At 43.5% G+C, this 26,674-nt stretch overlaps 1 protein-coding gene across 1 annotated transcript; it reads right to left on the reverse strand.

The window, feature by feature from the left end:
- Window positions 1-4,266: 4,266 nt before the first annotated feature.
- On the reverse strand, window positions 4,267-13,560 carry COPS4 (COP9 signalosome subunit 4). The gene is made up of 10 exons (XM_032685295.1): window positions 13,207-13,560; window positions 12,022-12,101; window positions 11,296-11,447; window positions 9,988-10,091; window positions 9,007-9,160; window positions 7,712-7,862; window positions 7,144-7,314; window positions 5,764-5,879; window positions 5,310-5,394; window positions 4,267-4,841 (listed from the first exon to the last, which is right to left on the reverse strand). Exons 1-10 carry the CDS (start codon window positions 13,281-13,283, stop codon window positions 4,708-4,710), a joined length of 1,224 nt encoding a protein of 407 aa, XP_032541186.1. The 5' UTR covers window positions 13,284-13,560; the 3' UTR covers window positions 4,267-4,707.
- Between the last annotated feature and the right edge of the window lie 13,114 nt (window positions 13,561-26,674).

Raw genomic sequence — 26,674 nt, forward strand, 5'->3', positions numbered from 1 at the left:
AACCATTCCAACTCTCTCAGCCTGTCCCATAGGAGAGGTGCTCCAGCCCTCTAACCATCTTTGTGGCATCCTCTGGACTCGCTCCAACAGGTCCATGTCTTTATTATGTTGGAGACCCCAGAGCTGGATGCAGCACTCCAGGGGGGGCCTCACGAGAGCAGAGTAGAGGGGTAGAATCAGCTCCCTCGACCTGCTGGCCGCACTGCTTTCGATGCAGCCCAGGATACAAGCGGCTTTCTGGGCTGCAAGTACACAACCTCTCATCCACCAGCACCCCCAAGTCCTTCTCCTCAGGGCTGCTCTGAGTGCATTCTCTGCCCAGCCTGTTTTTGTGCTTGGGACTGCCTTGACTTGGGGTGCAGCCTCTTGCACTTGGCCTTGTTGAACTTTGTGAGGTTTTAGTCTGATGTTCTTAGTCTGGTAAACTTTTTTACTTTGCTTTTGGATTATCTTTTGCAATGAATAACAAAGAGTAGTAACTACTGCAAAGAATAAAAACATCATTTCATAGAGAAGCCATTTATCATGTGTACAGCAAAGTCCCTAAACCTTAAAAAAAAAAAATTAAAGGAGATGGATTTCACCAAGTTCAGTCCCACATTATACTTAAAAACATATAATATATTGTTTTGAATCATCCTGCAAAGCCCTCTGGTAATGTTTACTCCCTTACTCTAAGCTAAGTCCTCTACTTGTCACTTTTAGCTCTGGTGGAGAGAAAACCTTCTGGTATCAAGTGATTATTATTCAAAGTACAGAAGTACAACGTACGCCCCGCATGTGACAAGCAAGCTTTGTAACCACGCTCTGAGCGCAGCTAAAGGCTCACAGATTTAAAAAGCCTGGAGGTCAATTAATTTTTTCTTCAGTGCTTGCTATGGATGAACACAGTTTAATTACAAAATAAAGCTGGGAACGTGCTGGTAGTCTTCCACCAGAGCTGAGGCCTCAATGCCAGTTATGTGTGCTTGGCTCTCCATCTAGTGGGGAGCTGCTGGCTTTGGTTCATGGCTGAAGTGGGAAGGATTCTCAGGCCAGCAGTGGCGGGGGGGGCTCAGAGGGGTTAGCACTGCTCTGTCCACATTTGTTAAGGAAACTTTCCTGTCTGACCATCCAGGAGGCAGAAAGAAAACTTTTGAGGCATTTAACCACTGCCCTTCCAAGTAATAAACGTAACAGATTTATGACTAACAAGATTGGCATAGGGCAGTAATGATTATCAATATGAAATCATGAAGGATTCTCAAAAGTCAGTTGTTGATCAGCTGGTTGATCATTTCACTACTCATTTAATGTCAAAATGGTGTAATCAGTTTTCCTTATCTAACAACAAAATAAGAACATAGTACATAGTCCTTCCCATTAGGTTCTCAGTTGGATTTTCACAAGAATCTCTTGATTAACTCTTGATCCCCAGGCTATACATCATGTACCTGTATTTCAGGTGGGCTGGGCTGATACTACTGAGCACACTTCCCCAGCTTTTCAAACACTTTCTGCATATATGTAACATACTGGGTCACGCATTCATAACCATCCAAGACGCTGGTCTTAGCTGGGCTGTAATTCCTGGTAAAGCCAAGTGCCTCCCACAGAGAACTTCTACTGGTATCAGCACTATGGATTATTGTGCCATTTCCCCCAGAGCCAAATTCAAGGCTTCTGGACACTTCAAATGAGTGTATGCACATATTTTTGCTACCTTTTCTTTTAATGTACTACTCATCCTTTTCACTTGTCCTGAAGATTGTGGATTGTATGGTTTATGTCATTTCCTCTCTATCCCCAAAGACTTACACAGCAGATTATATATTCACCGTAAAATGAACACCTCTGGTTCAGTTGATGGTGAAACATTGTATCTAGGTATAACTTCTTTCAGCAAGGCTTTTACTACTCCTCCTGTGTCAGCCCTTCTTATTGGAAATGCTTCTGCCCAGCTGTCTACCACTAGAAAATGCTATTGCCCAGCCGTGGGTGGCATGTCTGCAGAGCCTATTTGGTTGCTCTTTTAACTCTGAGCTCAGTCAGATACTTGAGAACTTTTGGCAAGCAGTCAGCTGTTCCAGGTTTTATTTGCAGTGGTATAAATTCCAAGAGCTGCCCATACTTTTTGTACTTGGCTATTACCACTATCCCTCCATTTGCTTTATCATGAAATCATCTAGCAACAGTGAGTAAACACTTCTTTGGCAGAATCAGCTTTCCCACAACTGACCATATTGCATCATCATTTTGAGTTGCCTCCCACTTATTTTCCAACAGTCTCTTTTCTTCTGTTGAGCAGTCCTTCTCATACATAGTCTTAGTCTGTCAAATTTGGCCATTCATTCTGGTTAACCATCAGAACTAGAACACTACGTTGTCCCAGAGGGTGCCTGGCTCTGGCCTTTGCAGCTGCATCAGTGAGGGCATTCCCTCTACCTATTTCTCTTGACCAATGCCTCTACTGTGGGCTGGGCAATGTATTACAACAACTTCTGCAGGTAACTGTACTGATTCTAGTAAACTGTGTATTTCTTCTCCATTAAATACTCTTTTCCCCGATGATGTGAAAAACGCACTTTCCATAACATGGGTATGACGTACCCCAAATGCTGCACTTGTCAAGGCTACTACTTCTGCTCTTTGTACACTTATCCTTGCTGGAAGTGGTTGTGCTTCCATTACCTGTCCCTGGCTCACCACAGCATACCCAAACCATTGCTGTCCTTGCATGGTAGTAGGACGAGCCACCTGCAAATAGAACTACATCTGGGTTATGTAAGGGCACATCAGCTAAATCTGTCTGTGGTTTACTTGAAATATGCATCACCAAAGGTCATCTTGGTTTTGAGGCTAGAGTTGGCCACTTTTGGGTTTCTTCTTTCAGAAATGTTTCAGTAAAACTGCTTATTGCTTTCCAGAAATCAATCCTGGCCCACTGGGATAAAAGGTATTCCACGAAGCAGCTGTGAACACTCACTGGTATGGCTCTTTACAATTTTAGTCTCCTTTAAATACCAGAGCAAAGCAGTAAATGCCCTAAATTGGAATGTATGTGAATAGCATACTTGGCACCCCTTCATCTGCAAAGGGCATGCTCCCCAAGAGCTGTGTGCACAAGTCAGAGCACAGGCAAGTAGAAAACAACAGGCTCCGAACTAATAGTGATTATGTCAGCATTTCTCCTGAACGGAGAGAAAATTCTCAGCCAGTACCACTTTGAACAAGTTACAAGTAATTTCCATTGAAAAATGTGGTCAAAATACTCCTTAGCCTTGAAAGGGAAAACCATGTCATCACTTTGCTCTTCCTTTTATTAGTATATATACTTATACCTAAGTATAGCAGGTGTGCACACTGTTCCTTCCTGTAGTAAAGATTTTTATTTAACAGCAAGTAGTTTTCTGCTGAGCTTGACATCCTGAAACCTTGTGAATTCCTTTCTTCTACAATGTTTGCCTTGTCAGCCAACTTGGTTTTGTTTCTGTAAGCAGTTAAAAAGTTGAAAAATATGAAGTTCCGTAGATCCAAGGTATGCAGTTGAGTGGAGTGAGTTTCCAACATAATGGAGATAACAAAGCATAAAAGTCTCTGAAGACTCAAATGTTTGTCATGTTTTTAAAATGTGTATCTGGTGAACTACAAGAACGGGGAAAGAGTGCCCAACTCCAGACTGATAAACATCAGAAGGGCCGCTTTGATGCTTCACTGCTGTGCATAAGCATCTCAAGTTAGTCCTGCTTATCACATGACACTTTTACCTAGTTGTTGTATCTCATTACATAATTAAGTTGCACAGTATTCTCTGGCCACTCCAGCTGCAGAAGTTGTTTAATCTTTTGAGTGCAGAATCCCTACCTGTCAAAGTCTCCTGTTACACCTCTAGTTCCAAAAAGCACTCTGGATACTTTTGTACTATTACCAGTGCTGTCCTAGGAAATAAAACAAAGAGCATGCTTGGCTTACCTTACTTGGCATGTTCTATGTTCTCATTGCTTACCATATCACTGTAACAAGCTCTCTTGGCAACACTGGTCTTTACCTCAACTGCCAGCACAAATAACTGTGCCCTGCTGCACCACCAGTGCAGGAGAAGGTCAGTATTTACTTCAAGTTAAGATTTCAAACTTGCATTTTATAAGACAAAAAAAGAAGGAAAGAAAGCTGTTGTTTAGTGTTTTCAGGGGCTGCAAATGACAATTACAAAAATTCTACTTATTTCAAGTTACTGTTAAAGAAAAAAAATGAAAGCAAAACAAAACAAAAACAAACCCCAAACCCTGGGTCCTTACAACACTTAAGCCAAATGGCTTAGCTTTTATTACAACTGAAAGAAACACGGTGCTTCTATTTTCATAGCAGGATTCAAGCATCACAGGAAGTAATGGGCCACAAAGCTCTAACAATACAGTGTGTGTGGGGGGGAAATTAAATAAACCAAACTCAAATCTTGCTGCAGACATTACAGCTTCTTCCACATGGAACCCACAGTTTTCAGGACAGCAGAGTGCAACACAGAGGCAGCAACAGCATCATTCTAAGCTCAGAGAACATTCTAAGCCTGTCACACCAAATGTGGTATCACCTAATTGTGTCCTAAGCCATAGTGAAAGCAGAAGACAGGGAAATGAATGTGGGTTATTTGTTTCACAGTCCTGCTCAGTTCCCTTCTTCCAGCATAGCAGGCAGTTGATTGCCTCCATTTGGACAACGGCTGCACAGTCATTGAGCCATCTGGGCCTCCATGGCCTGCGCCGTCCATTCCGGGGCTGTCTGACTTATCTTCTCCAGCAGGTTGTTAACTTGGAAACACAGTGACTGAATCTGTTTGTCCCAAGTCGGCAAAGCTTCACGAGCTGAAAAGAAAAAAAACAAAACAAACAACCCATTCTAAACAAAGTAAGTCTTAGCAAATCCCTTGCCTCTTCAGCTCCAACCTTTCCATCTGCCATTGCCCTCACCTAATTCACAGAGGAAGCTTTCCTTGCAGCTACCGCAGGCTCATTTCGGTATTCAAAAGCAACCATTATTTCAGCTGTTAAGAGCCTGACTCCTGCATTGAAAGTAGATTTGAACAGAGAACTTCCTGGTGAGCCTGTTCCTACAAGGAGACTGATGGAATAAATTCACACTTCTCTGCGGGTGAAGCGTCAAAGGTTCTCTCTCCATTATGGCAAACCCTGCCACCTCCTGGCCGCAGCAAGACACAGCAAGCTCCCTTCAGACAAGGAATTAAACCTAAATTTCCTTATCCTGCTGAACACCATCTCAAAAAGCTCACTCTGAAAGGTGCTAAAAAAGTAAATTACTGTGGTTGAACTTACTCTCAAAATGAACAATTCCGTCAATCTGATCAATAAATCCGTTCATGCGACCCTCGGTTATCATCTGAGAAGCAATCTTTTCTGCCTGGAAGAGTAAAGAAAGATGGCAGAAACTTCATCCATTCTGAAAGAAGTTAAAAATTACTAAGACTTAACAGCCTTATAGGCTTTTCAACATCTGCACACATTGTGGGGGAAGGAACCTATAGATAACACTAATAATGAAATGATTAGACATACTATCAGTGATATCTAACTCCACTATTGCTCATTCCACATGGTGTACCTTCCATTCTCAGAAGATGTGCTAGGCATTCAACCTTCCTCATAACATGAGATATTTAATTATTTCCTGATATTTAACTATTTTTCCTAATATTTACCACAGCTATTTTCTCAAGCTGCTGATGTTCCTTGTTTTAAAAAAAAAAAAAAAAAAGTAGATAATGGATACCTTGGCTGCTGGGATCTCTAGCAACGCTCCGAGCTCTTCAAAAGTAATGTTGTTGTAAAGCTTGCTCGCAGATAGTAAGTTGTGTTCAATAACAGCTCTGTCCAGGATACTGGAACCTTAAGGGTTAAGATGAGGAAAAAAAACCCTCAAAACATTACTGTAAGATTTAAATATTGGTTTATATTGTAGAGCAAGTGAAAAAGCACTTTTTTTTTTTCAAAGTGTTACAAGTGCAGAAGGTCCAGATGCATCTGCCTCGCATCAGTGTTAAGCTAAGCAGAGACAGTGAACAAAAAGAAATAGATGGCACGTGGTTGATTTTAAGGCAGATAGCTTAAACCCTTTTATTTAATTTCTAGAATAATCAAGTGGATCCCTTGCCACAAGACCCAATGTCTGAACCGAGGGAGTTTGACCTCCTGCGATCAGTTCCTAGCTTGTCAAATGGAAAGATTGCTTTGTTTTTTTATTATTCATTACAGCTCTTAGGGTACAATTAACTCTCTCTTAGTGTTCTTGTGATAGACCCTTATCTAAGGGTCCATCGCTGTTGACTGAACAGTTTAACTCATTTGCCCCTTAACCTCTAGTTGAAGGTAAGCACATTATTAAATATCAACTAACTTGTGTTCTTTAACTTATAAGGACAAACAGTACAGGTTATAAATAAACAACAAGCTGACCCAAGGAAAGGAGACTGTTAGCAAGCACTTTTAACAGTTTTCACTTCTGTGACTACATGGTTATTTATTTGTCCCTAATCGACAATTATTATTCACTAGGAAGATTTTCCTGTTTCAGAGACCAGCATGTTTAGGATTCCAGTGAAGTCATTATGTGACATTATTTCTCATTATTCAGAGGTTCCAGAGCTAAGATGGTGACAGTGAGATGGTTCAGAAAACAATTTGGATACAGTGTGAGGTCCAAATCATCCCCTCACTCTACGTCACCTTCCTGTCAAGTCAGGAAACAGTTCAAATAAATTCATCATCTGCACAGACCATTTATGGCTTATGTGCATGTCACGTGTTTCTAGGCATCCTATTTATAACAGTGCCTTAGAACTGGAGAAGCTCAGAAGGACAGAGACTCAGTTAGGAATACTGGGAGGTTGTCAGTGAAGAGGACAGAGAAAGAAAATTTGCCAAGTTATCTTCCAGAAGAGTTATTTCAAAAACCTGAATGGTAAATCACTAAGATGAACTATAGCTAAGAAGCTTTACTATGCCCACGAGGGTAACGCGCTGAAAAAATAATTTAAAAATAACAATATAAGCAATACTAAGTTCTTTTCCATTACCCTTCTTGCCTGAATTGGGCAAGTCTAACTCCCATGGATGAGCACCTAACATTAGGAGGTTTTAGAGAAATACGTACCGTCGGCTGTAGTTGCTTTCTGGTGAGGCATCAGCATAGCTGCAAACTCTTGCAGTTGATTTCCACGGATAATTCTGTCGAGATACATTTTCTCCAAGATCCCATAGGCTGCAAGCTGCTGGCATCTCTCATCCTTGAAGAGCGTAGCAAGCATGCGAGAACGCTGCTGTCCTAGGACAGTCAGGAAGAATCCTCACAAATGATCACCAAAGCACCAAGTATTTAGAGGTAAACAGCAGGAAGTTATCATTATTTTTCCAAAATACACGCAAGTAACAGCCAATGAAGCTGTACTAAGGAAGGAATTTGGTTGTGCTCAGCTCCAAAACACCGTTTGCCACTACCTCCTGCATTTTTAGCCAAGATGCCACCTTATCACTGGCAAAGACACCGAACTAATCCACCTCTGAGCTAACAGATGCCAACAGGCAATTCTGACACCGTGTTCATAACTTTGGATTCCTCGACAAATCTTAGTGCAAGATACCTCTACACAAGTAATAACAGAAGATTACTTGCTTCAGGGGAAATACCTACGTTGGCTCTTTTATACAAAAATGTATTTTACCTGCTGATGCCAAAATAGTACAATGCAAAGCATGCTTCAATGCCTCCAGTCGCTCAGTTTCGTGGACTATGCTCTTATAGGACAGCTCGTTGTATCTTTGGGCAGCCTCAATGAACTTTCTTCTGTAATCGAGAACTCGAGCATAGCAAACCTAGAAAGGAAGGATGCCTCAGAAAAAGAAAACTAGCAGAGGTGGCTGCATAATACAGGTGTGCAAAACTTGCACACTATCAAGTGACAGCTCCCATAAATATTGCTTTTCTGCATCTTAGGGAAATCTGTGTCTTCAAAGAATTAGCCTGACTTGAAAAGTCCTTGCTAAAGTATCATGGAAAGCAATTAAAAGGGCACTTCCCACCACTGCTCACATGTTAAATATTTCAAATGTCTAAAGGCCAGAAACTTAAGTACATGAAATATTGTACAGCTGATACTGTACTTATGTAAGGTTCCCCTTCACTACTGACACTGACAGCTGGCACTTAGGTACCGATCTGTGTGTTTCAAGTGTTTGCTTTTTCCTTTCAGGGCTGTAACAGCATCTGATATTTCTTCCTTCCTTTGTGCTCTTCTACAATTTACAGAAAACATTTACACTTTCAACCAAGTGCACACTTTAAAAATTAGCATGGGAGGAGAAAAAAAGGAAAGGGAAAACCAACAAATCAAAGCCACTAGACACTGAGTTACACAGCTCATGGCACACCTGGTTTGTGTTGTAGAATTTTAAACACTATCTTCTTGATCAGTACTGTTACACTGTAGTCATCACTGCTCATCAGTTACTAAACTCATTTGAGAAATTTGTGTATGAACTATGTACACAGTAAACCCACAAATAAGCAGAAAGGCCAGCAGTTAATTAACTACTTAAAATTTTAAGGAAGCTACTTTTATGGATGGAAATCATTATCTAATTACTGAGGGGAAGGGAGGGGGGCAGGGAGGTCTTCCATTGTCCCTAGTTATTGGATGCAATTTTTTCCCCCCTCATAGATTTACAAACAAAGGTGGAGGCAACATTGTCAACAATATTTCAGATGTTTTGAAGTCTTCTCAATCAGTAAAGGAAATTGGCATTTAAGGAACCTTTACAGACTTATCTCTGCATCACAAGGAAAGAGTTGTTTCATTATTGCTGTGTCTCTCAAACTCCCAAAACCATTTAGAAGCTTTTCCCTTTGTCTCTTTTCTCTTTATGAAAATTTTAGTGGCAGTATGTAAAAAAACCCAACCATGTCAGTGCGGAATCATCTCCCTACAGAAAGAGAAAGCAATAAAGCAAGTTAGACAACCTTATAATGGATTTGCAGCTGCTCATTAGTTGATTCATTCTGCAGCAGGGAAGCTCGATTAATATATGCTTCTGCCTGAACGGGGTCATCATCCTCCAGATACAGCCTGGCAATTTTCAGGTAGGTCTCCAGTTTATAATCTACATTGTACTGTCTGTAGAGAAAGAAAAGCAAGTGCTCAGAGTTGCTCCAGAACTACCCTTGCTCCTAACTGTTCTAAACACATATTATGATTCTCAAGCACTTGGCAACATTTGGTTTACCCTGCTTTCTTCTTCCCTAACACCAAAATTAGCGCTCTCTGTTCAGTGTAAGGAAATTTGAGATGAATGCTAATGTAGAACTGGCCCCTACAAACAGTAGTAGAAATAATGCTGTCCACCAAGACACAAATGTACACACTAATAATCTGATTTTTGTGGATTAGAAGTCTGCCACAAGTGGTGAGCCATTTGAGTTAAGAAGCAAACTTGTAGTGCAAAGCCTACAGCAGTTCCTTCTGCATGCAGAGAAAGAGGACAGGAAGGACAACCAGAGAAAAGTAACAGCAAGGGTTCTAAATCTAAAAAACCAAACCAAACCCACCCCACAAACACCCGAAGAATCCTCTACTGTATTTGTTAATATTCCATTTCAAACCGTGTCTTCATTTCGAACTGAGAAGGTGGACATATGGAAGAACTGCCACCTTTCAAGAACCTTTCCATAACCTTAGAAGCGTGTTTGCAAAATGCTATTAAAAAGAATTGTTTATCAACAAGACTAATTAATAGTGCATCACTTCTGATGCAGCATTTTGACCCACTAAACTCCTACTGTAATGTACAGTCATCGAGCTATACTTCTGCCATCTGACAGTAGTTCTGGCCTGAACTACAGTAGCTCTGGGAAAATATACAACCCAAAAATTCTCACTCACTGATCTAGTTAAGTACAAAGAGAGCAAGTACATGTAACAGCACAGAACTGTGTGTAGCATACTTTTGCCCTGTTTCCAAAGGGATCCCCACCAACACTTGTGCTGCATTTCTCCAGTCTTCTTCTTTCTCATAGATCGATGCAAGATGTTGCCTTATTGAAGCGACCTAAAGAATAATAAAATCAGTTGCAGAAACTATAAGAGTTTAATGGTTCTGGATTAACTTTCACAGTATTTTTACTTCTTTCTGAATCTCCTCAACCTACACCCCACCTTCACAGACACAGCAACCTGCACACATGCAACTCTTCCCATGCAAGTCTGTGTGGGACTCTTGGATCAAGCTTTTTAAATATGAGTGCTGGTTTGAAGCACGTCCACTTCAGTTTGTGACAACATAAAAGGAGTTCATCATCAGGGAGTGACAAGTAGTAAGCATTTATAAAGCTTTTAAAAAGATGAAACGAATCTTTCAAGAACTGGAGCACCAAGATTCACAAGCTGTTTGTTGCAGTTACACCTCATATTATGCCTGTGAGACATGAATGAAGTGAACTACGATTAGATCCTACTGCAGAAACTTCTGCTTTGTAGGGCAGCTGTCAGCACGTAAAATGTCAGTGCTTACAGCCCAGGTTTTAGAAGTGGAAGTGTAGGTAAAAAAAGGAAATCATCAGATGTCTTGGATTTAATTTATGCATAATCATGACAACAAGAGGCAAGCATATTCAGCTCAGACTTAGAGTAAAATCTGCTTAAAAAGACAACAGATAAAGAGAAGAAAATATAAATCGTGACAGAAACTGCCTTGCCTTTCTTCTCAACACTAAATCCTAGACGCTTTTTATATAAACAACTTCTCAGATAATGATGCACATTCATACAGCAAAAGACAGAACTGAATTGGAAAAGAACTGCAGCACATTCAGTAGTCAACTAAAACTGGGATTTTGACATTTTTTTCCTGGTAAAATGACTATGGCTAAACACAACACACACACAGAGGTTGTTTATTTCGAAACAAAAGCCATCTGTCAAGATGCATGCTCTTTACATCACCTGCCTGCCCCATCACTGGGGCAGAAGGCAATACAATGAGTACCAGTCTGTCTCTCAACAGCAACTCCAAGCTCAAGTATTGTTCCATTGTAAGAAGCCATTTTCTGGTAGCAGAGGAATTACATGCCCAGCATCATTATGAAGTGACTAAGTCTGTATTCTTTGCACAGTCCTAAATACTCTCTGCATTTAGCTCAGGTTTTCCATGTACAGGAATGCAAAACCAGACTCCAAGTAGGAGTATCTGTTTTGAACAGCTTTTTAAAAGGCCAAACCCTCAAACCAAAACCTCCTCAGTACTGATCTCTCACCTGCTCTTCAAATGAAATAACTCTAGGCTGTATCTTTTCCAAGGTGAAGTGGTAGATTTCTTTGGCTGTGCTGTCAGGAAGACTTGGAAGATGGGTACAGAAATCTGTCAGCAGCTGACGTGAGATCACCAGACTGACATTCTCATTCACCACTGGGTCAGAGACAAAAGAGATGCGACACTTGTCAGTGCTTTCACTATAAGCGATCATTTGCTTTTAGAATAAATTTGAATATTCCAATTTTTAAAACCGCATCCAAGTGAAGGGGGTTGTTTTTAAAGGTGATTTTTTTTTTTCTTTCAGAAACTGACTACAGGTCACCAGAGTTCTAACTTCTGACAGATAATAATGAATTTTTCGCTTCAATTTATAGTTTAGGGAGGTGTTTCATTCTGAATCGCTGCCCTCAGTTGCTGAAATACCTTGGACAAAGTAAACCTTTAGACTTAGTCTCACTAAGTTTACTCTCAACTCTAAAAGAATTACAACAGGTGTAATTTACAGAGGTGTTCAATAAGCCAAACACCCAATACAACACAAAAAAGCCCTTTATAATTTCATTCTCTCTGAACTTCTGAATGAGGTGATGACGGTTCCTCTTCCTGTTCTGTTTGAGTTCCAACAGGACCTAAACATCATGTATTTATGTAGCCTCAGGCAGAGCTTACAAATATGCAACCCCACAGACCTCTCGCCTTCACTTAGCGTGTAACCAATTCTACTTACTTGCTTCCACAAAAGCCTTCAAAGCTTCAAGTTGTTCTACACCTGACAGCTGAATGGCTTTTTCCAATATTTGACGGTATCTGTCCAAGATTGGGAAAAAAAAAAAAGTTAAAAATCACTCACAGGGCACATTTTATCACTAAGAAGTTCTGCCTCTCTGCTTATTTTCTATGTCAGAGCCCTAGTTTTGTTTATATTTTCTATGCCTTGAGGTGGCAATTTTCCAAAGAGCATGTTCTCAAAGGTCATGAACATTCAACTGGAGCTGATATCTGGCGCTTCTTAAACCCCAGGACCAGATTCTCAGACAACACAGCTCATCATTTTGTTCCCTGGGAATGTATGCACAATCTTGAAGGTTTTAAAAAAAAAAATAATAATCACATACCTAGGACAGCGAACAAAAAAAGTAATGAAAACTATTATCATTCAAGGGTTCAGCCTAATAAAGAAAAAAATGTCCAAAATGCCACATTCAGTGAGACTGAGAAGCAGCATTGTGAGGGGCGAACAGCAGGTTATATCCACTTGACAGGAGGACAGCGCAGACTGTGCATTTTCAAGTGCTTACTCCTGCATAAATGGCAACTTAGAGCTCATTAAACTTTGCCTCAGCGTGTGTGACACTGACGAAGTGCTACATCCACGCTGAAGCCACGTTCTGGGGGAGAAGTTTCCAAGGTCTTACACTACAAGTCCTAAAAGTGACTCAGCCTCCCTAGAACACAAGCAACTGGACTGGGACTCCAAGAATTCCAGGTGGCCGATCCGCATCTCCCGGGGGAGTAAAACCCCACGAGACACATCGCGAGCAGTTCAACCCCCGAGGTTTGCCGTCCAAAATAATAAAATAATAGTAATGAAAACAGTGGAAAGAATAATAATTATTAATAATAACAATAGTAGAGTCGTTGACGTATCTATGGCAGCCGGGGCAAATAAACTCCCTGACCTATCGCTGTGGCACAGTAGCCGAGCCCTGAGGGGCGGGAGGACAGCGGGGAGCCCGTAAACAAACAAAAAAAAGAAATTACAGAACTACGAGGTGAAATCTTTCCGTCTCCTTTTTATTTAAAGCAGCGCGGCCGCTGGGCAAGACCCGCCTCGCCACTCCCAGGGCCCGGCGCCCCCCTCTCGACCCCGCTCCGGCTCGCACCCCTCGGCCCCGCCGCGGGGACGACTCACTTTCCCGCCAGGTCCTTGTGGGAGCCGCTGGAGTTCATGAGCTGCGCCAGGTCCTGCCTCACCGCGCCCGCCGCCATCTTGGGAGCCACCACCGCCTCCTCCCACCATGGAGACGCGCGCGCGGCGGCGGTCACGTGACTGCGGGGAGGAGGGGGGGGGGGGGGGGTAGAAGGAGCGCGGGCAGCGGGAGCGGGACGGGGCCGCGCCGGGCGGGCCCCGCGCGCGATATCCCACGGGACAGGCGCGCGCGCGCGCAAATTCCGCGCCGGGGGAAAGGCCGCGGCTTCCTCGCTTCCTCCCTGCCTCCTCCTTCTCTTCTTCTTCTTCCCGCGGGTGGCGCCCGCGCGGCCCCGGAAGCGGCCGGCGGGGCGGGGCGGGTCCCGGAAGCGCGGGGCGCTGCTGCGCCGGCGGTTGCCAGGGCGGCGCGGCGCAGTATTATGGGATGCGGCGGGGGAATGGCGCGGGGCGCGTGATTTTGAACAAACGCGGCGGCGGGATCGGCGCGGGCGCGGCCGCCGCCGCGGCCCCCGGGAGCGGCACCGGGGGGGCGCCGGCACCGCGGAGAGGCACCGCCAGCGCAGGAGGAGGGAGAGCACCCGCCCGCCCGGTGAGTGCGAGGGGCGGGAAAGCGGCGGCGGGAGGACGGGGAAGGGGGTGCCGGGCACGGCTGACAGCCGCCTCCCGCCAGGAAGGAGCAGGCCCGGCCTCGCCGGGCGCTCTGCCCACGGCGGGCCGTGCTCCCGGGCGGCCCCACCGGCCTTCCCCGCGGGATGGCGCGGACAGCCGGCCCCGGCCGCCCCTCCGCCGCGGAGGCGCCCGCCCGGCACGTCCCATCCCGTCCCCGCCGCTCGCCGGGGGCAGCTGCGCCTGGAGCCGCGGCGAGGCGGCGCGGTCAGAGGGGCCGCGGGGAGCGGCGAGGCTGCCCCTCGGAGCGGGGTCTGCGCGGGACCCGGCGGTGCGGAAGGGGCCGGGGTTGGCGGCTCTGCGGGGCGGCGCCGGGGCGGGGCGGCGGGGGCAGGTGCGGCGGGGGCGGGAGCGGCGGTGACGGGCTGAAAATGGCGGATCTTTCGAAATGCGGCGGCGGCCGCCGGCGCTGACGGGCCCGGGCCGCCCCCACCAGGTGAGACCCGGCCCGGGGGGCGCGGGGGGAAAGCGGCCGCGGCCGCGGCGGCGGCTCCGCGCGGGGCCCGCAGTCGCCGGGGCTCGTCGTGCCGGGCCCCGCGGGGCCCGGCTGCTCCGGCCCGCGGGACACCGCGCAGGGTTGCCCCGGGGACTGGGCTGCGACCCGGACCTGCCGCCCGAGGGACCCAGGGAGCCTCCGGGTCCGCGCCGGGCTCGGTACCGGGCGGTGAGCGCGTCCCACCCGTGTCAGCGGGGCGATGGCCCGGACGCTGCCCCGCGCGGCGGGTGCGGCGCTTTCTTGGCTCGCCCAGGGTGTCAGGGCGCACCTGTGCCTTGAGCGCACCGCTGTCCGGCCCTGGACAGCCCCCGAGCTCCAGGGGAACGTGTCCAGTCCTGGGCTCCTCAGGGCAGAAAGGACAAGGAGCTAAGGGAGAGGGTCCAGCGGAGGCCACAAAGATGATGAGACGCCTGGAGCATCTCTCTTAAGAGGAGAGACTGTGGGAGCTGGGCCTGTTTGGTCCAGAAGACTGAGAGGGGATCCAGTTAATACATATAAATATCTCAAAGGAAGGTGCCAAGAGGATGGCGCCAGACTCTTTTTGGTGGTGCCCAGCAGTAGGATGAGGAGCAGTGGCCACAAACTAAAACATAAGAAGTTTCACCACAACATGATAAAGAAATTTTTTGTGTTGAAGGTGGCAAAGCACTGGAACAGGCTGCCCAGGGAGGTTGTGGAGTCTCCTTCTCTGGAGATATTCCAAACTCACCTGAATGCATTTTTGTCACTTGCTCCAGGTGACCCTGCTTTGTCAGGGGGTTTGGACTAGATGGTCTCCAGAGGTCCCTTCCAACCCTGATGACTCTCTGATTCTGTAAATGTAACTGGACCATCTTTTGGGATGGTCCCAGCTTCTCTCGTCATCACTCTTGTGTGTAATGAGGCATCTGTGATTCTGTGATTTGCATTCAGAATGTGTCATTAATTATTCGTGACCTTGACTTTGAAGCGCACTGTGTACTAATTATGTAATGCTTGGTATTGAGGTTTTGGGTTCTGGAAAGCACTGTGGCATCCACAGCATGTGCAACTGTCCACTGGAATATAGTGAAAAAGCTCTTATACCTAAGATTTCCAGTGAAGAAAGAACAGATATTTAAACAATCTTTCATTAGATTCATCCTTCTGAACAGTTGTTTTAAATATATTACAGTTATTATAGGAAATACTGAATATAGAAAAATGATTTTAAGTATTCTTTGCAATGTTTACATACAGCTGGCAATAACAAACAGGCAATGAATAATTGTGGCTAGTTTATTCACAATAGCTTTTGGCTTATGGGAGGCAAGAAGAATAGTGAGTTATCAGCTGAAAACATTTCTTCTGTCAGTGGAATCCTTTTATTCCTCAAGACATCCAGTTTACCTATCCATCAGCAAGCAGTAACTGTACAGGTACATGCCTGGTATGGACCCACAGAGATGTGTGGCTGTATTGCTCTGTAGGCCAAGCACTCTTAAAGGCTGGCTTGGAGAGTGTGTTAGAAAATACTGCCCAGCTTCTCTAATGGGTTAAAAAAGTACTTCATGCTTGTTGTAATGCTGTAAGCTTGGAAAGTTTGTTATGCAAGGTTGGTTGTTCAGATTATGTATCAAAAGCTCCCTGCTGATGTTTGGTTTGCTTATACTCCTGTAATGTCCAAGCTCAGATAGTTTGTAACTGCTCTGAACAGTTCAGCCTGAATTCTCAAAAAGGTTTAACTGCTTTCAGGTTCACTCTCTGCGAACTACAGGTCAATATGAAGTGTGGTGAAGAGTGCTGTCAGATTTCAGCCTTAGAGCCATTGTTATCTCACACATTGGGATATTTTAGGTTTGGAAAAGGAGTCAAAGCCCCTTAGGTTCTTTTCCTTCGTGCCTGTTTGAAAAATATTTAATGGGGAAGAAAAACCACCTAAGGTAGATTGGAGGTGGTGTGTGGTTTGATTTCTGCTCCAGCAAGGAACCATGCTTCTTTATCTATCACTTGGTCTGCTTGTGTTTTTGTTCCTTTCCTATGCTATAGAGGTGGTGCTTTCTTATTTACATGCTGTCAGAAGCAAATCCTAATGTCCTGCAGTTTGTGTACTGTGACAGTAGGAGGGTACCATAGAGTATTTTATAACAAGTACCTAGGGGACAAACTCATGCTTGTTTTGGGTTTTTTATTATTATTCTTAGTTTCAGGAGCTCCCAGTGAGAAGAGGAAAACTATTCTCGAATTCTTGATTCAAGGGTTTGTATTTTGCCAGGCCTTATATTTGAGTACCTTGGTTTCCTCAGTTACTTAGAAAGCCGATAAGCAGCATGTGGCTTTCAGTACAGCCTGTGACCAGGCTCGCTCCCTTGACAGCATTAGAAGTATGAAAAAACTTTTCTTGCGTAAGAAAGAATGAGACTGATGAAATAATCCATTGATCAGTCATGGGGTGCACAGCTACATGATGTGAGAGAGTCAGGTTTGTCATGTTCCAGATCCTGATGTAGATTAGTGGCTTCTTAACTCTTTCAGCTTGTGTGTCATTCCCCTTCAGGAGCCATCCTTCTGCAACCAGACATGTTGCTACCCGTATGAGGGTTATGTCCTTAGTTTTGGGCTCTGCTTTGATCTGTTGTACGAGTTCTAGGTACATACCGAATCCCCATCTCTATGGACTGGCTGTTTTGGGTGTTTTCTTCCTTTGGAGTAAAAGCAGTTTCTGTTATAGACTCAAGAAGCCTATCTGAAAAAGCTTCTTTAGATGTATCTGTTCTTGTGAAAGGTCTTTCAGATGTGATTCCTCGGTGCTATTCTGGTGCTGGTAAACTTTGAACTGAGCTATCCAAGCACACTGACTCGCCAGAATTTGCTTGCTACTTTGTAGAGAAGTTTCCTTCCTGGGTTGCACACCGGCGTCAGCAGCATGGAGAAAATGAGGCTGTGCTAACCCACAGTTTGGTTTGGATGGCTAGCTTTGCTCCAGCCTGGCTCCTTTATTTGGGCTGCCCTTGCAACTACATAGGTGGTTGGTAGCACAAGGAGGAGGGAAAATGTATGGAAATGGTTGGGCAGATGCCAAAGGTGGACAGGAGACCTTTAGCAGTAGTGCTGACTTAATACATGCAGAGAATTGAAATATAAGGAAAGTAATGCTGCAGATCATGTGCACACAGTGGTCAAAGTAGCAAATGATCTATTTGAAATAGCAGTGTAATAAAGGTATTGCTAGGGTATTTCTCACATTATCATCATCATCGTGACTGGGCTTCGCGAATGAAGATTTGGGGAGGGCTCTACCCATGTTTGTTACAAGCACACTGGTGGCTAAAAAGGCCAATACGAGACAGGCACGTCCGGTTGCAAAAGGCACGGCAGAAAGACTCCTTAGGTGGTAAATTCTGCAAGGCACGATTCTTTCTGCATTGTCTTTTCTCCTCAAGGGTGATCCTGCGTGTGTTCTCAAAGGAGACAGCTGCGTTATAGATGGTGTGTCTCCAGACCTCCCAATTTGAGGCCAGAGTAGACCAGTTATGTTGATCAATATGGCCAAGGCTGAGATGTTGTTTCAGGGAGTCCTTGTATCTTCTCTTCGAGGCTCCTCTCTTGCAGCAGCCGGTGGCAAGTTCACCATAAAGCAAGATCTTAGGGAGGCGGTGATCATTCATCCTTGAGACGTGCCCTGCCCATCGCAGCTGTGTTCTCAGCAACATGGCCTCAATACTTGTGACTGCTGCTTGTTCTAGAACAGATGTATTGGTCACATAATCTGACCAGTGGATGTTTAGGATTGTACGGAGGCAGCGCTGATGGAAGTGTTCTAGGAGTCGCAGGTGGTGGCGGTAGATGACCCATGATTCGGAACCATATAAGAGAGCAGACAGCACTATGGCTCTGTAAACACTGATCTTGGTGCTTTCCTTCAAGTATTTATTTTGCCAAACTCTTTTGTGGAGTTTTCCGAAGGCACTCTATGCCTTTGCTAACCTGTTGTCTATCTCTCCGTCAATCTTACCATCAGAAGAGATGAGGCTTCACCAATGGTGATATGGGGATGATGGAAGACTTCCTGAGGTGCAGGTTGATAGAGAACTTCTGTCTTCTTTAAGCTGACTTCCAGCCCAAAGAGCTCAGCAGTGTCTGCAAAGCAGGATGTTAAACGCTGCAGAGCTGCTTCTGTGATTTCTCATATTAAATCCCATAAAATTGTATCAGGTGCTTGTTTTTGTTAATGTATGATTAGCAGTTTGTTGACGTATAATGTTTTTTAGCTTTTGCTTTTCCTTTTAAAATTATAATGGAAACAGATAATTAGGAAGAAATTCTTTACAGAAGGGGTAATCAGGCACTGGAATGGGCTGCCCAGGGAAGTGGTGGATTCTCCGTCCCTGGAGGTTCTTAAGATAAGATTGGATGTGGCACTTAGTGCCATGGTCTGGTAACCACAGCAGTAGTGAATCAAGGGTTGGACTTGATGATCTCAGAGATCCTTTCCAACCTGGCTGATTCTATGATTCTACACCTAGAACTTGCCTAGGGAAGACTGATCTCTTCATAACTGGTATGTGGAGAACTGGTTAGAAAGTTTGTTGGGTTTGGTTTTCTCTGTCCATTCTTAAAAAGAAAGCAGCTAGCACCTCTGTTATGACAGTGGTAACATGAGTTTAATCAGTCTTCCCATGGAAAAGAACCCAACCAAACAACTAAAAAAAACCCAAAACCACAAAACCAAAAACCTTAACTGTATAATATAAAATTCTCATGTGCACATCACTTGATGACTGTCAGTTTGAACGTGTAGGCATTGCTAATTTGTGTACCTTGCTCATTCTTCTGATCTGCTGCACACAGTTGTTTGTACGGTGTGTCAGGTAGGGAGCGTTCACTTAACAGAACGCAGAGTAATGGGAAGGGAATGGTGTGCTTTGGTTGAGTGAAGTATGGTTGCCTTGGGAACTGTTTTGCAACTATAGATGGTTAATTTGTAGTAGAAGAACACCTGATATTTTGTTAAGTATTCCTTGTAACTGTTGAAAAAAAGACCGGATACTTACACTAGTTACAAATGCAATGTTTTGTAAGGACTAAGGCTGGAGATTTTTTCTTGCTGTAGTTTGCCACTGGTATTGGATTTGATAAATCTAGAACCATGATCCTCTGGGAAGCATGCAGGCAAACTGCTTCCTTGTCCTATGTGGAGAATGGGAAAGAAAATGGAAATTATTTTGTCTGTGTTCCACTTACATATTTTGTTACTGTGTTCAAACAATTTGCTTTCAGTCTGCAGTTACATATGCAAACATGGTGAGTTTACAGTCTTATATGATTAATTTTTCCACTTACCTTTGTTAATCATAGCGTCCTTATGGATTAATCTTTTTCTGGTTTCATTACCTGCATTTTTTAAAAGCAATCTCTAGCTCAGTAAGCTTAAAAGAGACTGTTGAGAAAACAGTGCTCAGTGATTTTTGTAAGTCTTTGCTTTACGACAAAACAAACCTTTCTGTTTTAGAGACAAACTGTAGAGTGTCAGAGAGAGTAAGGAAATGGGGAATGCATAAAATGAATGACACTGTTTTACCCATTATTGAAACAATAGCAAAATTGAAGAACAGCAGTTAATTACGAAAGTTGTAGTACAACAAGATCACCTATGTGCAGTTGTGCTCTTTCATTCAATAATATGCCAGCAGTACAGACTGAGTCTTGGGTATACATATACTTCTGTGGAGGTTTTTCTGACATGCCAGGTCTCAAGAGTTTCATAATAAATGCATTTCCTATCTTTTTGTGCCATTGCTCTTGGTGAATTTCAGTTGACTGGAATAATTGATGTGTGCTTGTTTGTGTTTGGCAAAAATGGATGGGAGAACACAGCAAACAAGTAAATTTACTGGCACTTTCTTTATTTTTTTTTTTGTTTGTTTATAAAATAATGAAAGGATTTGTTTCTCTGAGGTTTATTTGTTTTCCCTTTGAAATCGACTTAGGCAAACAAGTGACTTCTTAATTGTAGCTTCTTTCTGCTTTGCATAGGTAGGTGTTCTAAATCACTTGCATTAGCAAGCAGTCAAGAATCTCTGGGGACCATGAGCCTTTTGCTTTTATGTGGTGCATTCAATCTTTTCTTGAAATAAGTTTTGTCTATTTGCTGGGTTAATGCCTGGAACATTAAATGAAGAGTGGGGTTTCTTTTTCCATTTGCAAAGATTAGTTATGGTGCCAGTGCTGTGAAGTGGCTACACTGGAGTGACCAACAAGGCTGTAGGCAATTTTGCACCTACACTGATGTTAGCAAAGTTTGTCACTTCTCTTTTCCTGTGGGAGAAAATGTATATGAGCTACAGATTCTCCCAAGAGAGAAGCAGAAAACACGCAAGAGGGAAGCTGCTTTTCAATTTTTACTGTTGCTGCTGGAATGACTGAGAAAAATAAGGGCTTCTTCTTTCTGTTGGACAGGAAGGTGAGTTTTAGTGGTATTTCAGCAAAAAGAAATCAGTTGAATAAAAGGTTTTGACAAGTTGGATAGCCTGGATTCTTGAAAACAAAAATCTTTAAGGACATTGGTACCATAAGTTGCTACATTGGTTTCTACTATTTGTTTATGGCTGCAGCATAAGATCTTAGTTGTCCAGATCATAAGAACCTGAGCTGTCCTCAACAATGCAGATGCATTTTGCACAAGAATCCCATAGTCACTTATAACTTATATTGCTGCTGCTCAGTTGGTTTTGCTAGATTGTGCAGTTTGACACAGAGCTGCTTGGCTGCATGTCCTGAGCTGGATTCTGGAGGAACTTACTGAGGTCCTGTGACACCCTCTGGTTCAGGTATGTCCAGCTCTGTGGATATGTGGTGCTTTTAACTCTGTTTAATTGTGAACTAGGGCAGCTGAGTCACAACAAACAACCTGCCAAGCTGCAGGTCAGCTTCAATGTCCCATCACAGATAACACTGTTAATCTCCAGTCCTCCAAATTATGGATTTACAGTTGGCAAAAGCTTCTTTTGTGTATACAGAGTTGTCTTAGAGGTAGTAGAGAGGGAAGCTGTGAGCTAGATCCTGCTACATAAAAAAAAAAAGCCAAACAACTTTTTTTCAATGGAAAAATACACTTAAGGCTTGGCATATAATTGTTTCTTCTCTTACTGATTCTGAGAATGAGATGAACATTCTGGATCTATGTCAACTCAGTGTGGTGGGGACTTGTCCAAATGGTAGTCAAGCGTGTTTGCCATAAAAGTCAAATTTGGAACAGTATCCTGTAAGGACAGAAAGGGATATATTGAGCAGCATGAACGGTGCATGCGAAGAATTCTTTCTAGGTGGCCTTGTTGTGCTGTCTGGAATAAAGCATCTCCTGAGACAGGACAAGATACAGTGTCAGTATCTCACTGTCACTTCCAGCATATTGAAAACAAAGGTTGTAGGAGATGCTGTGTGCTCCTAGTCACTGAAATGCTTCTCTCTGGCTAGTCCTGTCTATGAGCTTTTGGGGGTTTTTGAAGTGTTTATCCCAAACTGTTGGTTTTCCTTACACCTAATGAAACTTACCCATTTGTGTTTCAGAAACTCTTCAACCTTTTATGTTATGTCACATGAGACTTCAGAGGTCTGAGAAGCCTACATTTTAAGTGGCCCACATGGTTCTGGGGCAGAGATGAAGATTCCCACTTTTGCCATTGAATTGATCTCCTGACTCAAAATCTTAATTTGAAATTTAATTCCACAAAAGTCAGTCGGTTATTGCATAGTCCTAGTTATGTAGATAAGCTTTCCCAAAAATAACATAGGGGTACTTTATCTGGAGAGTAAAGTGGGAAGGAGGGGATAATAGTGTTTTTTTGGCATCTGAATGAAGTCACGGTTTGCCTGCAGGTGAGTTATTTATCTTCAGCTCAGCCCTTCTGCAAGTAGATATATTCTGCACTTCTGAAGTTTTGTCACGTTTAAAGCTGGTGGAGCTGCTGAGATTTGCAGCTAGAAGCATGTTTTCTCACAAATCACTGCAATATAACTGTTGGAGCTATTTTTACTTTTCTTTTAATGATCCAGTGGACTCAAAAATGAAAAGAGCCAACTTAGATTTCTAGGATACGTTTAAAAAGCAGTAGTGGTCTTAGCAGCTTTCACTGCTAAGACAGATCTTGCCATCACTACCTTGAAAGCATTGTGGTTTGTGGTTTTAAGATTTTTACTTGGTTTTCGTCTCTTTGTTCTCTTAACTGCAAAAAGAATCATGTGGTTGCATAAGACACATAAGGAATTACGTTTTTAGGACAAAGTGCTTTTCTGTGCCATATTTGAAATGAAATACCCCACTGAAATCAGTGCTGTGCATGGGTTTTTTGTTTTGATTAGAATGAACTTCGTGTGTTGTACCTTCAGCTGGACAGTGCAGGTGTAGTATAGATGTGGTGCACTGCATAATCATCATGCTTCCCAGCTGGCAAAGTGTCAATAAAACTGGTAGGTTACAATTCTGTTGTGATGAACTCTTGCTCATAAACACGTGCTAAAATGTGCTCTTGCTCAAATTGCTGGCAACAAGCCTAATCTTAAAGGTGCCCAATGTGATAACACCTGCTGAAAGTCTGTGAGGAACTCGATATCAAGCCTATGACAGCAGTTTTCATGCTCGTTGTTTTTGAGAGTGTTCTTGGTGCGATATCGCTGCGTGTTCTGAATTATTCTGTAGCTGTGCATTCAAGAGGTGTTCAAAATTTGGAAAGCGAGGCCTTTATTTCAACCTATACTTCAGAGCCTGAAATCTGCAGTATTTGGGCCTGGTGATAAGTACTCCTCATGTTTCAGGTTTTGGTTGACTTTTTTTCAGTCAAGAGAAGTTCACTACATGTTTATTCACTTTAACTTTAGATTCTTATTGCCTTAATATTGGCCTCCTAATATTAAATACAGAAAATTAAATGATTTTAAGTTATTTTGTTGTTTTTTTTTTTTTTCTTTTGGTCTCACCACAAAGTTTGCATAGGGTTAGAAATGCTTCATTAAATATAAAGGCCCTAGAATATACAAACCTAAATTTTGGATTGTTCATGGCAGTGAACACCTTCAGAATGTAGCACCTGTGCAGTTCTGTGTTTTAGCATTTGTCCTACTGTATGTTGTGAAAATGACTGAAACTGGCATACAAACGAAGAGAAGGGTGAAGGGAAGTGTTCTCATTTTTAGTTTCTATTTTATTTTTAGTTTGTCTAAAGCTCTGCTTGAAAGTAGAACATTGTTTGCAGTTACAAAAGGCAAAACTGAACTGCTTTGAAGTATTCTGCTGCAATGAATGTTATTTCCAGTTCTTTCCTGGAAAGTTGCTCTGAGTATTGTGTGTGGTAAACAAGCAGTGTTTAAGACTTTAACCCTACCATGGTAAAAAGGAAAGGAGGATGTGCTCTTCAGCACACTCTGGAGTTTAGTTAGCACTGGTGAGGATTAGACCCTTAAAGGACACCAAGGACTTCTCAAGAAGCAGGTTTATCATCAGCTTGCTGATCCTGGTGCATCTTCAGAATGACATGGAAGTCTGAGTTTTTGACTTGCTATGAGCCACAAGTAACAAATGCTGAAAGTATCCATTGATGAGTAGATAGATAAATATCTCTGCAAATTCGAAACATAGACATGGCTTGAAATGCAGACTAATATTAGTAAAATGGTATGGTTTTGCCCTTTTCTGAATGGACATTTAACCAGCATGTGAGAGCAAGGGAATAGCTACAAGCCATGCATGGGTAAGTAATTTGATCTTTAAGTGGCTTAGTTTTCTAGATACTAATGATTCTGAGCAAGTGCTTGGAGTTTTGTTGGGTTTTGTTCAGTAATACTGCTCAGTACCTCACAATGGCTGGAATGTTCTTCCTTAGTAATCTTCTTTTTAATAGATGGTACATTTGGGCAATGTAATGTTTACTTGGGGTGAAAAGGGGATTGTCCAAACTGGAGCTAGATGTCTCAGTGTTTTGAAATGCTGGTTTTCTAGGAAGCAATGCACTCACATGTGCAATATGATTCTACCATTTGCAACTTGTATGACATGCTGTTTTTATCAAAAACTTAGTTGTAGCTTTTTTCCTGTTTCTACCTTCCATTTTGCCTGAAAGGCTCTGACTCCTGGGGATTTTTGGTTAGGTACTCTATCTAAGGTCCTTGATAGTTTAATTGTAAAAATTGCTTTTGTACTTGGCGTGTGTAATCTAATTTCTGTGGTAGCATGCTGTGATTCCTGGTATGTGAGAAATAATTTTGATGTGGAGAAAACAGCTATAGGTCACAGGATAGCTGAGTCTTAAAGTATATTTGTAGCAGCTGTTGTGGTGAAGGAGGAAGATACAGTCATGTAAACCGTTTCAGTTTTTAAGACAGTAAGACGTGAATTTTTGAAAACTTTAATAAAATATCCTTTTTTTTTTGTTTACAGCATGTTTGTAAAGGACATCATCTCATTCTTCCTCTGTGGGTTGTTTTTTGGGGGAGGGAGGGGACATTCATTGTGTTTTAACTGTCGTTGACAGTCTTTTGTAGTATTATATGTCAATTATAGCAGCCTAGAGAGCTTAGTAACTGTTTCATGGTTAAATAATTGCAGCATGCTTTTTTCCCCCTCCATCCCAAGAACTGGAAAATTAGGAAGGTGAATGGGAGTAAGTGAATGAATTGCTACTGCAGTGCAGTGTTTCCATTGGATTGTACTTAAATTTTGCTGTTGTTGCAGCTTCCAACTGCTCACACAGTCACAGAATGGTTGGGGTTGGAAGGGCCCTCTGAAGATGATCTAGTCCAACCTGCCTGCCAAACCTAGAGCAGGCTGCATGTGTTGGTATCCAGGTGGATTTCTGCAGAGAAGGAAACTCCACAACCTCTCTGGGCAGCTGTTCTAGATCGTGGCCACGCTGTTCCTGACACCCCCCAGGATACCATTGGCTTTCTTGGCCGTAAGGACACACTGCTGGCTTGCGGTGAACTTGGCCACTGGAACTCCCAGGTCCTTCTCTGCAGAGCTGCTTTCCAGCAGGTTGCCCCCCCAGCCTGTACCAGTGCTTGGGTTTGTTCCTCTCCAGATGCAAAACCCTGCACTTGCCTTTGTTAAACTTCATTGGGTTCCTCTCTGCCCAACTCTCCAACCTGTCCAAGTCTCACTGAATGGCAGCACAACCTCCTGGTGCATCCTGGTGTATCCTCCTGGTTTTGTATAATCATCAAGCCTGTTTGCTGAGGGTGCACTCTGTCCCTTCATCCACATCATTTAACAAGTTGAACAAGACTAACCCAGTACTGACCCCTGGGGAACACTGCGACCTACAGACCTCCAATCAGACTCTGTGTCTGATCACAACTCTCTAAGCTCTGCTGTTCAGCCAGTTTTCAATCTACCTCACTGTCCAGACCAACCCACACCTCCTGAGCTTGCCTGTGTGGATATTTTGGGAGACAGTGTAAAAAACCTTACTGAGGTCAAGAAAGACAGCATGCAGTGCTCTCCCCTCATCTACCCAACCAGTCATTTCATCACAGAAGACTGTCAGACTGGTCAAGTATTATTACCCCTTGGTGAATCTGTGATGACTGTTCCTGATTAACTTCTTCCACATGTTTAGAGGTGATGGCCAGGATAAGCTGTTCCATCACCTTTCCAGAGATTGAGGTGAGAGTGACTGGCCTGTAGTTTCCTGGGTTCTCTTTTTTGCCCTTTTTGGAGGCTGGAGTAACCTTGGCTTTCCTCCAGTCCATGAGTGTCTCTCCTTTTCTCCATTACCTTTCAAAGATGGTGGAAAGTAGCTTAGCACTAATATCTGCCAGCAGATCCCTCAGCACTTGTGGGTGCAATCCCATCAGAGTCCCTGGATTTGTGGGTGTTAGGTTTGCCTAAGTGATCTCTAGCCCTATCCTCCTCAAGTAAGGAAACATTTTTTTTTTCTCCAGACTTTCTCTCTTAGCTCCAGGGTCAGGGATCCCTGAGAGCTGGCCTTAGCAGTAAAGACTCAAGCAGAGAAGGTGTTTGGTAATTCCATCTTGTCTGTGTCCTTTGTCACCAGGGCATCCATCTCATTCAGCAGCGGTCCCACAATTTCCCTAGTCTTCCTTTTGCTACTCATGTGCTTGAAGAAACCCTTTTTGTTGTCCTTGATATCTCTTGCCAGATTTAATTCCAAATGGACCTTAGCCTTCCTTGTCATGTCTCTGCATAATCTGACAATGTACCTATATTCCTCCCAAGTGGCCTGTCCCTTTCTCCACATTCTTCAACCTTCCTTCTTCTGTTTAAGTTTTGCCAGAACCTCTTGTTCATCCATGTAGGTCTCTCACCCCGCTTGCTTG

The sequence above is a fragment of the Chiroxiphia lanceolata genome, chromosome 4 (assembly GCF_009829145.1).
Source record: "Chiroxiphia lanceolata isolate bChiLan1 chromosome 4, bChiLan1.pri, whole genome shotgun sequence".
Lineage (NCBI taxonomy): Eukaryota > Metazoa > Chordata > Aves > Passeriformes > Pipridae > Chiroxiphia > Chiroxiphia lanceolata.